This window comes from Vombatus ursinus, unplaced genomic scaffold (assembly GCF_900497805.2).
Source record: "Vombatus ursinus unplaced genomic scaffold, bare-nosed wombat genome assembly UNPS02000749.1, whole genome shotgun sequence".
NCBI classification, from domain to species: Eukaryota; Metazoa; Chordata; class Mammalia; order Diprotodontia; family Vombatidae; genus Vombatus; species Vombatus ursinus.
The window spans coordinates 23,295,727-23,311,294 of record NW_020940527.1 but is presented as its reverse complement, the minus strand read 5'-3'; the positions used below and the strand labels follow the sequence as shown (position 1 = coordinate 23,311,294).

Below are 15,568 nucleotides of genomic sequence, written 5' to 3'. Positions count from 1 at the left end.
GTGTTCTAGTACTTTGAACAGAGTGGGCATTTAAATGTTACTGATCTTAACACTTCCAACTCTCTTTACTCACCGCTATCATTCACCAGGAGGGTCCTGGGATCATAGAATTACAGAATGTTAGAAACTGAAGGGACTTTAGAGATTGCTGAGTCTAATCCTCTCATTATTTTCACTTCAAGGAAATACTTCTCTACATAGAAACATTTAAAACCTATGACGAGTCCTCAGAAGACTATAGAGCAAAAGTGGCAAGTGTTTTAAATGTTTGAGTTAGAAAAAGTCAAGAACTATGTTTAAAGGAAATCCATTCAACTCAAATGTCTGTTGGTAAAGAAAAAAACTGATAAGGTTAAATGAATCATGTCCATGTTTTTTCCAAGTTCTTTGTAACAAGCGGCTGCAGTCCTAAGACTATCTCCCAAACAGCCTTGTTTCACAGATGAGGACATCGAGGTTCAGAGTCTATGCCACAAGCTGCCAGTCCCTTAGCCTGGCAGGTAAGACCCACTCTACTGAGCCTTCAATGCCCCTTCACAGACTTCCTTCCTTCATGCTGCTCTCTCTCAGGCTCTCTACACTCCAGAGTAAATTTTAGATGACAATACTGAGAAGCCACGATAAGCAAAGGCCCTGCATGTTCCTGGATAGGAGGTGGTGTAGAAGGCAAACATGAGTCAGGAAGAATATGTACCCTGCAGCACTAAGGGAAGCAAAGAGGCTAGGACTGGAGCTGACACTCCTGGCCAAGGAGCTCATTAGCAGCTACCCATTCTGCTCGTGATGTCATTTCCCACATCTATGCCTCCACAAAGGAGGCATGCCTCAGAGTGGCCCTGAGATCTCATTATCCATTGAAATCCTTCTCTTCCTCCATCTCTGTTCAAATGCCAACTCCTCTTTAAACTCTTCCCTGAGTCACAAACTAAAAGGATCTCTCTCCCCCCCTCAAATTTTCCTCAAGTACTTCATCTAGAACTCTCCTTTGCCTCTATGACAATATGGTACAATAGAAAGATTGATGGATTTGCAGCCAGGAAAGACCTGGGTTCAAATCCTGTCTCTGATGCTGACTGGTTATGCAATATAATTTTTGACACTCAGCTTCCTCTTCTGTAAAAAAAAGGAATCATCATACACTTAGTATCTACTTCACAGCATTATTGTGAGGATCAAGAAGAAATATAAAAAAGGTACTTTATGAATCTTAAAGCACTAAGCCAGCTCTTATCATTTATCACCGCTATTACTGTCGCAAATAAACTGAACATTAAAGTACATTTCTAATATTACTCTCACGTTAACTGGCTAAAATGTTCCATAGAATATGGTTAGTGCTGAAATGTACTCATTTCAAATATGTTCATTTGAATTTTTTTATATTCCATGTTTAGAAGTTCAAAGAAATCAAAACAGTTTAGTTTCTAAAAAGTTGCAGGTACATATCCAAGATTATGGCTAGAATTAGCTTCTTAAAATTACTCATTTCACACTAGCCCCTAGTGATTGTGGGAAGAGCTCAATCTGAAACAAGACCTCCAACAATACCTAGGAACTAGAAGAGTAGAATGAGACTGCTTTGTTATGCATTGTCTAACCCCTGAATCTCACTTCTCTCTCTACCATGACAGAAGGTCTTCCTAGCTCCAGCCTGGGAACTTAAACATGGAAAGTCTAGCGTAAGTCACCAAAGCTAAGAAGAATTGTCTTCATCTTAGCTAAAGCAGTCTTTTCTATCCCTCAGGTCACAGTTTACCTCGATGGAGGGAGAGACTATCCATATCCTGGGATACAAATTCAGAGATGCAGACAAAGAGTCTTTCTCCATGCTTCATACTGGGAATGGTCACGATCTCCACAAAACTGCTAGGGAATTGTCCTAGAAATAGAAACAAAAACTTCAGGTGTGACCTTATCTTTTCCTGAAAGACATGCAAAAACACATGACGCTTTTCCCCTGAGACTATGTAGACTTCAGTATGAACCAATGACTGAGCATCTGCTCCTATTCAACACTGTTAGCATAAGGTAAGTACATAACACAGAAGACAAAGGGTCTGTCTTCAAGGACTTCAAAATCTACTCTAAACAAGACTCATGGAAAGAAAAATATATACGAGGTTAATTATTCAAATGAAAATACATATCTATTAAGTACAGCATTTTTTTGTTGTTGTTTTGTTTTAGGCAATTGGGGTTAAGTGACGTGCCCAAGGTCACACAGCTAGTAAGTGTCACGTGTTTGGTCTGAGGCCGGATTTGAACTCAGGTCCTCCTGACTTCAGGGCCGGTGCTCTATCCACTGCGTCACCTAGCTGCCCTAAGTACTTCATTATTAATGAGGACTTACTGAAACACCAGATCTGATTTTTATTAGGGTAATGCAACCTGGTGAATGGAAACTAAGAAACTACTTCCAGAATGGAAGATAACTTGAGCAAAGTAGGCTAAATGTCAATTTACAAAGAATGATCAGTATGAATAAAAAAACAAGTCAGTCTGACTGGAATAAAAAAAGACTGGATTATTTTAAGAGATGAGGGCATGAGGAAAGATAAACAAAGTAACTCAATGATCATAGTTAGGAGGTGCTGTTTGACGAAAAGTCAGTAAAAAGTCCCAGAGCATTTGAAAGACAAGAGTGTATTCTGGCTTCATTCAGGGAGGCATGGTATCCAAGACCAGGGAGTTGAAATTACCACTGTATTCTACACCCTGGTTAGACCATAGCTGGAATGCTCTATTCAGTCCTAGCCATCACATTTTAAGAAAAGACATTTAACTGAAGAGTATCCAGAGGAGGGCACTCAGGAGAGTTAAAGACCTAAAATTCACACCAGAAGATGACTAGTTAAAGGAACTAAGATTGTTTAGAGCAGAAAAGAGAAGGCTTATAGGGAAAATATATTAGTGGTCTTCAAGGATCTGAAGGACTGGCACAATGAAAGAAGGATTAGACTTATTCTCATGGCCCCAAAGTATAGAACAAGGAATGATCAGTAAAAGTTATAAAGATACAAATTTGGGCTTAACGTAAGAAGAAACTTCCTCGATCAGATCTATCTAATGTGGAATAGGCTGTCTTAATAAGTAGTGGGTGGGTCCTCTCTCACTAGAAGCCTTTAAGCAAAGGCTATATGGCCATCTATTGATAATGTTATAGACTAGGTTCTTATTCAGGTGTGGATTAGACTTTTCTTAAAGGCTTTTCTGGAAAGCCTTTAAGGTTCCTTCCGAATCTGAGACCAGGTTTTGAGAAGAAAAGCGATTTAGATTCTGAAAAGAGAAGCCGTTAGGACTGACTACAGAAGAGAAAGAATTCATGGCAAAAGAGAAGGAAAGAGGAGATAAGGGTGAATGAAATTAAGGAAAACGGGGGTAGTTGGCATCAAATGGTCTCAAACTTCTCTTCTTAAAGAAAACAGCTAAGTCATTACCAATGATAGAAGATGGATATGGGATATATAAGAGTTTCATCCTCACTGACATATAGGATCACATATCTAGAGCTGTAAGGACCCACAGAAGCCTTCTAGTTCAACCCCTCAGGACCAGAGGGGTTAAGTGACTTATCCAGGGTCACGGAAGTGGCAAGTATCAAAAGTGGGTATGAATCTGATTTCTCTGACTTAACAGCTAGCACTCTTTCCCTAAATAATGCTGCCTCTCATAGAGTCCTCTTTTCAAATAAAGTAAGTACTATTATAAGAATATAGGGTACTACTGTTCATTTCTGAGCTTTCTTCCCCTATTTTTCATTTTTTTTAGCTTTTATTTAGTGTTTTGTTTTTCCCCAGTTACATATAAAAACAGTCTTTAACATTCATTTTTAAAACTTCTGAGTTCCAAATTCTCTCCCTTCTTCCCCCTCTCCCCCAATTTTCACTTTAAATTATAATCTGGAAAGGAGTTAGACCCATTTTGTCTATGGTATATAAGTGGTGGATCTCTTACCTGTAACATCCTCTTTCTTTCCTAAGAGCCAAAATTCATCTACTACTTCCAGCACCTCAATGACATCCCCTACAAACAGGGGCAATTCCTCTGATACACTTGGGCAGAAGTCAAAGATAGCACGAACCACTGAGCCAGGTTCCATGGCTTAGAAACCTGAAAGGATAAAAAAAACAGTCCTATTGGAAACTGAAAAGGTCACAGAAACAAAACTACCTTTAGATAATGTAGTTAGTCCAAGAGTTAGTCAATGAGATGTGTGGATGTCATTGTCCTATTTTGAGGGACATCCGTAATAACAAGGCTGATTCTTACTAGATCACATGTAACTTATATTTACAGAGTGCTAACCTTTCAAGATCTTTTTCTCATTGGATTCAATGACTGCCCTTGTAAAGTCGGGGGGCAATAGATACTCTCCAGGGGTAGGGAACCTGTGGCCTTGAGGCCACGTATGGCCTTCTAGGTCCTTGGGTGTGGTCTTTTGACTGAGTCCAAGTTTTACAGAACAAATCCTTTTATTAAGGGGATTTGTACTTTGAAGTTTGGATTCAGTCAAAGGGCCACACTTGAGGACCTAGAGGGCCACATGAGGCCTCAAGGCCACAGGTTCCCCACCCCTGCATACATATGAGAGTTTGAAGAGATACCTGTTAATGTAGGTTTGCGCTTCACCAGAAACGGTTCATAGACTGAATCAATTTAGAAAAACAGAAGCAGGACCCCTATATCTGGACAGACAGAAGGGCTTCCCTGTCTCCAGTCTCTCTCCACACCAGTCTATCTTCCACTCAGATGCAAAAGCGATCTTCCTAAAGTGCAAGCATGTGTTACCCCCTCTACTCGATAAACTTCAGTGGCTCTCTATTAGCTCCATGATCAAACACAAAGTCTTCTGCTCAGCTCGTAAAGCACTCATAATTTGGACCCTTCCTGCCTTTCTAGTCTCCTTATACTTTACTCCCTTCTGTGTACTCTAGGCTTCAGCTACATTAGCCTCTTTGCTGTCCTTCACATTCAATATTCCATCTCTTGACTTTGTGTCATTTTACTGAATGTCTCCCCTGCCTGGAATGCTCTCTCATCTCCATCTCTTGCCTTGCTTGGCTTCCTTTTAAACTCATCTCAAATCTTACTTTCTGCAGGAAGGCTTTCCTTGTCCCCTTCAATGCTGGTGCCTTCTCTCTGAGAGAGGGAAGTATTTACAATATAGATGTATCTTTTATCTACAGAGTTGGCTGCTAGGTGGTGCAATGGATAAAATACTGGGGATGGAGACTGGAAGACCCGAGTTCAAATGCAACTTCAGATACTTAGCTGTGTGACTCTGGGCTTCCTTCATTTGCCTTAGTCTCCTCCTCTATAAAATGGGGATAAAAATAGCACCTACTTCCCAGGGTTGTTAGGAGGATCAAATGAGATAACAGTTGTAAAGAGCTTAGAACAGTACCTGGCAAAATAGTAAGTGCTATATAAATGTTGGCTGTTTTTTATTATTGTTGTTGTTTACATGCTTTCTTCTCCATTAGACTGTGAGCTCCTTGTGGGTAAGTATCATGTTTTGTTTTTTTTGTGGTGGTGGTTGTTTTTTTTTAACTTTCTTTGTATCTTCTCCACTTAGTAAAGCCTGGCACTTAAAAAATGCTTGCTGACTGACTGATCAAGTGACCTACTTTTTACATGGTGCCTAAGATTCCACTCAAGTAACTGAGCCTTTAAAAAAAGAAATGTCAAGAGGTAAACCTATAAAATGGTTAAGAAAATGCTATCCAGATAAAAAATGCTTTACAAATATTACAAAAACATGTGGGGTGTGCATGGAAATTGTGTCTGCCCCTTATGTACTAAGCTTCTTAATATGATTATCACATTGTTTAGTATCCCGATGCATATATGTCACTCTCAATATTAGAAAAAGAGAGAAATAAAAGAGATTTATCTTTGCAAAGGGCATTAGAGATCATCTAGTTTAGGGGTTCTTAACTTTTTCTGTGTCATAGGCCCCTTTGGCAATCTCATGAAGCCTAAGAATAACCCTTTTAGAATAACGTTTTTAAATGCATAATGGAAACCAATTATATTGAAACACGGTTATCAAAATATTAAGTTCACAGCCCCTAGGTTAAGAACCCCTAACTGATCAAGTAACCTACTTTTACATGGTGCCTAAGATTCCACTCAAGTAACTGAGCCTTATTGTATTGTCCAATACAATATCTACATGTATATAGTCAGATAAGATTAAAGCTAAGGTCTTTCAGAGCCTTTTTAATGAGAGCTAATGACAGTAAGGTAGTATGACCCACATCTTACCACGTAGTTTATAACCTCAGGGGGAAATGTTAAGCACATACATTCAAGTGTCTAAAAGAAATATCTAACAGTTTGAATCGGAAACTATAGAATTAAACCTTGGACATCATACTATTTACATTTATTGGGGAATTAGGGTAAGATAGCTTATGTTGGTATACCTTAAACTCAAAACTGATCTAAAAGCTCCTTAAAAGAAAAGATTTGGGGTCATCTGCAAGAAACTTCAGAATGAAATCAGTAATTAGAGAAATGCAAATTAAAACAACTCTACTCCACACCTATCAGATTAGCTAGTAGGACAGAAAAGGAAAATAACAAATGATGGAGGAGATGTGGGAAAATTAAGCCACTAATGCACTGCTGGTAAAGTTGTATACTGATTCAACCATTCTGGAGAGCAATTTGGAACTATGCCCAAAGTGCTATAAAATCATACATACCTTTTGATCAAGAAATACCACTACTAGATCTGTATCCCAAAGAGATAAAAGACACAAAGGAAAAGGACCTATATGTACAAATATACTTATAGCAGCTCTTTTAGAATTGAAAATTAGAGTATGTACGTCAATTGGGTAATGGCTGAACAAGTTGTATATGATTGTGATGGAATATTACTGTGCTACAAAAAATGATAAGCATGATGGTTTTAGAAAAACCTGGCAAGACTTACATGAACTGATGCAAAGTAAAATGAGCAGAACCATGAAAACATTGTATATAGTAACAGTAATACTGTATGATGATCAACTGTGAATAACTTAGCTATTCTCAGCAAAACAATCACCTAAGACAATTCTGAAGGACTTCTGAAGAAAAATGCTATCTATCTCCAGAGGAGAACTGATAGTGCCTGAATGTAAATCAAAGGATAATTGTTCTTTACTTTCTTTATTTTTGTTTTTTTTGGTCAGTGTTCTTTCACAGCATGACCTATATGGAAATATGTTTTGCATGACTACACATGTATAACCTATGTCAAATTGCTTGCCTTCTCAAAGAGAAAGGAAGGGGAGAGGAGTGAGAATTTGGAACTCAAAATTTGGAAAAAAAATTTTAAAACTGTTTTTACATGTAATTGGAGAAAAAATAAAATACTGAATTTTTTAAAAAGAAATTTCAGAATAGAAAGAAAACTTATTTTATTATCTTTGACTTCATATCCCAGAATGAAGAGGAAGAAAGGGGCTATGAGGAACATTTCCCACATCTCTCTGCTTTCTTCCCCATCAAGACATTTCCTACAATTTTATTAACCATAGAAACTACAATTAGATATAGAAAATGCCATTTTTGCAGGCACCTATAAATTTAATACATAGTATTACAGTGAAATCTCATCTGGCAAAAACGAATTTTCCAGACACTAAAACCTTTTGAAACTTGAAGGCTTCTAGTGTCAAAACATGTTTTATTTTAGTAAATTTGATGGAAATTTTCTTAAAATGTTTTATTCACATTCTTGCTTTTTTACATGTAATCTTTTCTTTAAGACTCAGTATTATGAAGATCTCCTAGTATACTACGTTGCAAATTCTGATGGCTTTTTTGTTCCTATTTCTCCTTATTTCTTATCGAAATGAGTTTACCTCTTAATAGCCTCTTGGTAGTTTACCACTACAAATTTATCTACTTGTTACCAAACAAGTTTCAAAATACTTTTATATAAATAAAAACAAACTGGACTTCAAGAATGAACTTAAATACTTTTTCTGGGAGAAAGAGCAAGACTTTAGTGTTTGAAGTAACTTTCACAGAGCAGTAAAAGCTATTTCAGCTGCTCATAGAGGTTTTAGTCTCTTTTTTCCCCTTTCTTTTTTTTTCTTTTTTTCTTTTTTTTTTTTGCTTACTTTTTGACAGGGTTCTGAAGGGGCTGAAGTTGTCCCAAGTTTTACCTCCAGGTAATTATGGTAATTATATTATAGTAATTATAGTAATATTATTTTATTATAGTAATAACTATTTTTACACAGGGCTTACCTTTTTACAAACCACTGCAACAACTTTTAAATGCTAAACTTAGGCAGGAATTTATTTTCCTCCTTACAAAGCCCCCAGACTTTAGCAGAAGGCATCTCTCAGGAAGCATTACATTAAACTGATACTCTAGCATAGGACTAATAATATTAGTTCTTCTAAAAAGTATTTGAGCCTCAAGTCATCTGTTTGCAACAAACTGCACCTTGCCATATACTTTTTTTTTTCTTTTTGGTGATGCAATTGGGGTTAAGTGACTTGCCCAGAGTCACACAGCTCGTGAGTGTTATGTGTCTGAGGTTGGATTTGAACTCAGGTCCTCCTGACTCCATGACCAATGCTCTATCCATTGCGCCACCTTGCTGCCCTTTTGGGCATCTACTCTTACTGACCAAGTACATTGGCCAGGATTGCTGTAGCCTTAAAAAACACAACAAACAAAAAAACAAAGGTTAAAACACCTCTCCCTGAGAATCTTATTTCTGTCCTGGGAAATGACCTAAGCATAAGGGAGAATATGGTTCAATCAATACTTAACAATGACTTCCTGCCCTCCTGGAATGAGTGTATAATCCCAAATGAATATACACCCCAGAAGGTTGCTACAATTACAAAATAGCTGAAGACTTCTATAAATGAAGTGATTTCATGTGCAAGGTCAGGAAGCTGAACCGCAATGGCTGTATCCCCCAGATATTATCACAAAATTCATCTCAATCTCTAGGTGCTACAAACAAAATAAAAGGTATATGTCATCATTCACATTTGGGATGTGTGAAGGCCCCAACAAGGTGGTAAGAGGCACCACCAACTACAGTGGCTGATGGAGGCTGCCCAGTCACCTCCCTTTGGGCAGGACAGAAAAGCTGAAACAGATGAGAGACTGGAAGGCCAAGGCAGCATTCTCACACACAGGAAAGCTGTTTTGTGCTGCCTAGAACAAGCCTCCCTGCCGGGCAGAGTCCTGCAACCACAGCTAGAGCAAACTCCCCAGAAGGGGTAAATACTTCATGCTCATAGTCACTTACACATTAGTGTGAATAACTGCCACATCTTTCTCAACATCAGATTTTGATAAGGGGGAGAGGAAAGGAACCATAAAGGAAGTGAAGCTGAAAGAGAGAACTGACAAAGGAAACCATTGAGGGAAGGGGGCAACACTTCAAGGTGGGGCTTTGGCACTGCTCCCAAAACATCTTCCCCATCTACATTATCTATCACCTTTGAGACAAATAGCACCTGGGACATTTTGTTCTTTGAAAAGCCCCTAAATACCATCTGTAGTTTCACTGCCTGCCACCTGTTTCTCCCTGGGACTCACTCCGCTCCCCAGACACCCAGAAGCAGGCAGCTCCTTAAAATCATAGAACTGATGTTGCCTCACTCTCCCCTGTGACTCACTGCCAGTCAGCAACAAAAGAAGCATGAAACCTCCTGCGGAGACACAAGATGAGCGCACTAATCAGATGTTTCTTTGCTGAATATCCTTTCTTATCCAGGACCCTATTATGAGAAACTCTCTCTTGGGATACCTTTTTTATTGGGACAAGTCCTCCTTTTCATATTCCTTATTGCACCACTTCTTTCTAAATGAAAACTGGCCCTCAATCACCTGCATTACCTACCAAATGGATACAATCTTTTAAAATCTTTTAGAAGATTCCCTTCTAAAAAGTTATATCTTCCTATGAAAATTCCCTCAACTTAGAGAAGAGTTCCTGTTTGCCATCTGACAAAGTAAATGTCACTTGATGAACACTATCTACCTTAATTCCTTCTACCTCTTGGTTTCCTAGGCACAGTACTCCTAATTCTGGACTTCTCTTATCCCACAGACTTGGCTGGAACAATTTTTCCTCTTACTCATTTCTGTGGATATATTCTTTTACTTCTAGCCATTCCTTCAAGGCCAGGATGCCCACCCTTAAAATTCCCAAAGGGCTTGATGCTGGTTTGAAATGATTAAGTCTTTTTATAATAACCCCTAAAATTTCCAAAGAAATAATTTTAAAAATGTAAATGCCAGACCTCCTTCCAGATAAGGAGTTAAACAACGTGGTAGGAGGCTTCAGAGACTTTTCAACAATTCCTCTATTCAGTATAGATATACTACATATTTCCAAAGACTGCAGACATACACATTCCTGCTAATCCTATTGAGGCCATATACTCTAAACTTGTGACTGAGATCAAATAGCTTCATAAGTAGCTCTAGGTCCTGCTATCCAAAGGGTCTGGAATTGGATAAAATGCTGCTTTAGAAAAAAAAGTGAACAAAGGCAGGAACAGATATATCATGGACACAAAACTGAATTTCCTACTCTTACCATTCTAAATGCTAAGTCATAGATAGGTTAGGAAGGAAAAATTTTTATAAAGTTTTATTAGAAATAGTGAAATATATATATTTATTTTCTAGAGCTCTTTTAAAACAAAAAAAATATGCCTCATGTATAACTTGACTTGCTCATAAAATTATCAGGTTTAGCATATTAAATTGAAAAGTATAGCTTATTCAGATCACTATAAATCCTTCATCTCTGCCTAGAACTAATTGTATTTTTGTTGTGATGTAGCTAATTAGTTCTGGGCAGTTTATAAGTAGCAGGGAAAAATTTTAGAAATAGAAAAACAAAGTTACACAGAAATCTGTGCTTAGTGTCCTCTGCAGTGTTAAGTGCTTGTTTCAGAAAAGGAAATAAAAAAGATCGACCCCTGATTTTCTTTCAACACACACACACAGCCACACCCACTGCCACCCACCGCCACCGCCACCGCCACCGCCACCACCACCACCACCACCAGCAGGTTAAGGGGTTAAGAAAACTCTCTGAAGGAGAAAAAATCTTTTTTTACTAACAATTCTCAGATTATTTCTGTTGTTCTTCAAGGCTTTCACATCTCTGCCAGGAGAAGCTTTTCATGGTTTATATCAAACCATCCATCTATCAGAACTCAACAAGCATTTATTAAGGCAATGTTCTATATCTCCTAACTACCTATCAAATTTGTTTTATTAGAAAAGATATCTTAAACTTAACATCTCCAAAACTGAACTCTATCTTTTCCCCAAATTCTCCCCAATTCAAAGCTTCCCTATTTCTGTTGAAGACACCACCATCCTTCCAGGGCCTCAGGTTTATAATCTTAGCATTATCCTGGCCTCCTTACTCTCCTTCTACCCCACAAATCCAATCAACTGTCAAATATTACTCCCTGCCACAAGTCTCTTACCACTCCAGTCTATCTTATACATGAGAGGGGTCAAATACACTGCCCCTAGGACACATTGATCCACAACACTCCCAAGCACCAAAACAAGATTAAAATACAATTGGCAAATATTAAATAAAAATACAATAGAACACAGATAATGTTAATATGTAGTTTTCCAAGTCAATATTCAACCAGAAGAGATCCTGATGGATGGTTTAATGGCCCCGGTTCTATTTGTGTTTGATATTGCTGCTACTACTATTAGTACTACCAAAGCAATTTTCCTTACAGGCATATCTGACCATGAAACCCCTTACTCAATCTATTCCAGTGGCTTCTTATTGCCTCTAAGATAAGATATACACAAACACTGCTGTTTGGTTTTTAAAATCCTACACAGCCTGCTACCTTTCTATCATTGAAAATTACTCCCTCTTCTCTCTTTGGCTGCTAGCTATCCAAACTAGCCCTTTTCCCAACTCTGACCTTATTGGTTTTCCCTCAAGTATGAAATGTTCTCCCTCCTTTACCTTACCTTCAGAGTCCCTTTCTTCCATTAAGATACAATTCAGATATCATCTTCTGCCTTATATAGTCCTCCGCACTAATCTTCTTTCTCCCTCTAAAATTACCTTTTATCTAGTGGTATTTATTAATTTTATATTTATACTGTATATATTTATTCATATGCTTGTTTCCTCCCCCTTTAGAATGTAAGGTCTTTGTAAGGAGAGATTTAATAATTTCTTTTTTTTTTTTTTGCCTTTTCTTGGTGAGGCAATTGGGGTTAAGTGTCTTGCCCAGGGTCACACAGCTAGAAAGTGTCATTGTCTGAGGCTGGATTTGAACTAATCATTTCATTTTTTAAACTTTTATCCCTAGCATCTAGCACACAGTGCCTGAGGCACATATGAGGTGCTAAATAAGTACTTATTTAGTAATAAAATTTTTTTAAAAATTTGGTGTCAAAATCTTCCTTTCACAGGCAAGTCAAACAGAATACTGTATTGGCTACTTTTCTGTAGAGCAAAGTAAAGATACAGTTATATGAATGAAAACTTTGGATGTGTCATCTTTAAATCCAAAAAAAACAGTGATCCTTAGCATTACTTGCAGCCCCTAGAACAGGCACCTCCATGCTGCTGCTGTTATTGTTGTTAATGGAGAAGCTACTTTTCTTTTTTCCTACCTTAAGATTCATCTGAGAAAGAAGACTAGTAATGATAGGGATGCTGTGGATGTCAGAGGGAGCTGATGCTTTTTGGGAAACCTAGGGGAGGTGTAATCTATGAGCTGGAGAATTAATCTCTTTTGATAAGGTGTCTTAGTCAAATTAAACAGTTACTCTTAAATGAAAACTAATTAAGTGTGAGAAGGGTCATTTAGTGCAAAACAAAGAATAACAGGGTTGTAAGAGATTTTTCTCCAGAAATTATAAGGGTGAACCTGGTTCCAGGGTACTTATTAGTCTACAACCTTCCCTCCTCCACCAATCAGCCATTTAACTCACTTAGTCCTTTCCTTTCAAAAGCACTCAATTCAATGTGAAGTAGATCTTCTTGGCCGGCTAATAGGTGTAACTCTCAACATGCAGTTTAAGTAACATATTAAAGAAATTCCAGGGACAGCTAGATGGCACAGTGTATAGAGCACCGGCTCTAAAGTCAGGAGGACCTGAGTTCAAATCCAGCTTCAGAACAAACACTTGACACTAGCTGTGTGAACCTAGGCAAGTCACTTAACCCCAATTGCCTAAAAAAAAAGAAAAAAGAAACTTCATTCTCTAGCTATGCCATTTTTGCAAAATTTGCTGAAATCAGAATGTGATTGTTATTTTAAAAGGCTGACTGATTCTTTTTGCTATTAGGAATATATCACAAAGTACAAACACCTTAAATATTTATTCCTTCAGAAAGTAATGGCAATACCTTTTCTCGACATCTGAAGTGAGAAAGTAATCTAGGCCACCAAACAAAAATTTCAGAAAGAGTCTTTCTATTCTTTGTAAAGTAACTGCCAGCTAGATTATTTCTTTTTAAATTATTTAAAATTTTTATTGACATCTTTTACAAAAGGTATGCCCCATAAACTAGACAAAAGAAACAGAAAGATAAGCCTTCAGGTGCTGCCTGTGACACATCATAGGTATCACTTTTCAGTGCCTAAGCAACTTTTTAAAACTGTACATTGGAGGCCAAAGTACACTGATATACATTGTTTTTTGTTAAAATCTGGTTCCCTAATGCCAATAAAATCACTGATCAAGTAAAAAATAAATTTTTGTTTTTACATAATCTTCATTTTCAAATTCTCTCACCCTCCCCAGAAATCATCCCTTGTATCAAAAATTAAAAAGAAAAAAAAGGCATTCAACAAAACTAACAACCCGATCAAATGAGTCTGATGGTATATGCAATGACACCCACCCATTCATCACGCAACTCCATGTAAAAGAGGGAGGTAAATTTTCTTACCTCTTCCTTTGGTATAAGCTTATTTACTTTCTTCCTTCTTTGCTTTTGATGTTACCTTATATTGATGCCTCCCACATAAATCAGTGTAAAATCCTATACCATCTTTCTATTTGTTCTCTCAAACCCTTATAACCATAAGCACCTGCAGTCAAGAGAGATCACTGAATATTTGACTGACCAACATTGTATTTATTTATAAACAACACTGTGGTAGAAAATAAATTCTCCAAAAGAAATTTGTTTTTGCAACCTTGGTAGAAAAACTCTCACATTCTTTAGGACCTTAGAGTTTTGGCCTGATGGGAGCATTCTCTCCTCCTAACGTAAGAGAATGACAGGAAATGTCAGGAAATAAAGGCTAAATCTGGTTTTGGAAGGAAATAAGAGAAGCAAGGAAAATAACATTTCCTCCTCTAGTTTATGTTACTGGAGTTCATTCTGGACAGAAGATCATTTGTCTTTGCCAGGTAATTACACAGGGAATTGCTGTAGAGGAACAGCAAAAATTTTACTCTTCTCAATAAAGTCCTCCTCACCGAAACCAGTAGGCCATAGACCATCCTGTTCAGCCGACTAATATTCATTGTTTGTGTTCCAGCAGTAGTTCCCTTCTATCCCCAGTTCTCTCTCCTGATCTAGGTTTTAACTCCACCTCACACAATTTGATTTAGTGTGAATTGTGGGGAGAAAAGCTCTTTTATGTTCCTATTGTGACTACATTAGGAAGCCTGGGGAAAATGACCTCAATAAAATAAGTACTTGGGATTCATCAGTTTCTGCAGTTTATATAACAACATGCTTTGCTTATGTCAAACATATGCTAAGTGGGGAGGCCAAAGTGACCCCTGACCAGTGTCTGAGCATGTTTTCTAAAGCTGCCTCTAGACATGGTAGAAGACAAAGGCCTAGGTTGGCTTCTGCGAAGGCATATCTGTGAAGGGCACTACTTCTCTAGAGATGGAATTTAAAATAAGTAAGATGATAATGCTGAATCTTAGGGTATGAAACTTTTATGGATCCTAATCTAAGGGACAATTTTTTTTAAAGAAAACATAATCTTCTCTTGCTTGTGCTAACATGATTTCAGAGCGTTCATACTGGATTCTACTCTGCTCCCCATCTCTCCCATTTTTTCCCCTAAGGAACTTTGTGTTCTCTGGAAGGAGAATAGAGAAAGGTGATTCAGTATGGGAGGGGGATTCACATGGTTGAAAATAAAGATATGGCTCTGATGAGATTTAACCTCTATGCATAATCACCCAGGAATGGGTTATACTTAATCTAAGTCTATCCATATTTAAAGAGATTGGCTCAATTAACCCAGGAAACAAATATAGGGCCTACCTGACACACTTTCTCTTAACAATGAGCTGCAGGCTTCATACAGTCTAAAGAAAATTTTATTAATGAGCTAAATTTCCAAATGGATGAAACTAAGATTCTCATGAGGGGGAAGAAGATTAGGGGTACCCAGAAATTTACATGCAATATAACTTTTTTTTTCATGTAATATATCTTGAATGCATTTCAAATTACAGGTGAAGTTTAAATTTCTGAGTCATGAGTGAATATACTGGAAGGGTCTGAGCTAAGCAATTTAGCTGCACATAAATTTAACTACACAAATTATA

General features: G+C 37.6%; 1 protein-coding gene across 6 annotated transcripts in view; it reads right to left on the bottom strand.

Annotated features, from left to right (window-relative positions):
* DNMBP (dynamin binding protein) overlaps window positions 1–15,568 on the bottom strand; it is a 108,109-nt gene that overhangs the window by 73,380 nt on the left and 19,161 nt on the right. For 5 of the 6 annotated variants that reach the window (XM_027859355.1, XM_027859364.1, XM_027859371.1 and 2 more), the window contains 2 exons: window positions 3,955–4,110; window positions 1,757–1,879 (listed from right to left, as the gene is read on the bottom strand). In XM_027859355.1, coding sequence (XP_027715156.1) covers window positions 1,757–1,879; window positions 3,955–4,099 — 268 coding nt within the window. In that variant the 5' untranslated portion in view covers window positions 4,100–4,110. Of the gene's footprint in view, window positions 1–1,756; window positions 1,880–3,954; window positions 4,111–13,937; window positions 13,959–15,568 lie in introns of those variants that run through there. The other variant, XM_027859380.1, reaches the window with a different exon arrangement.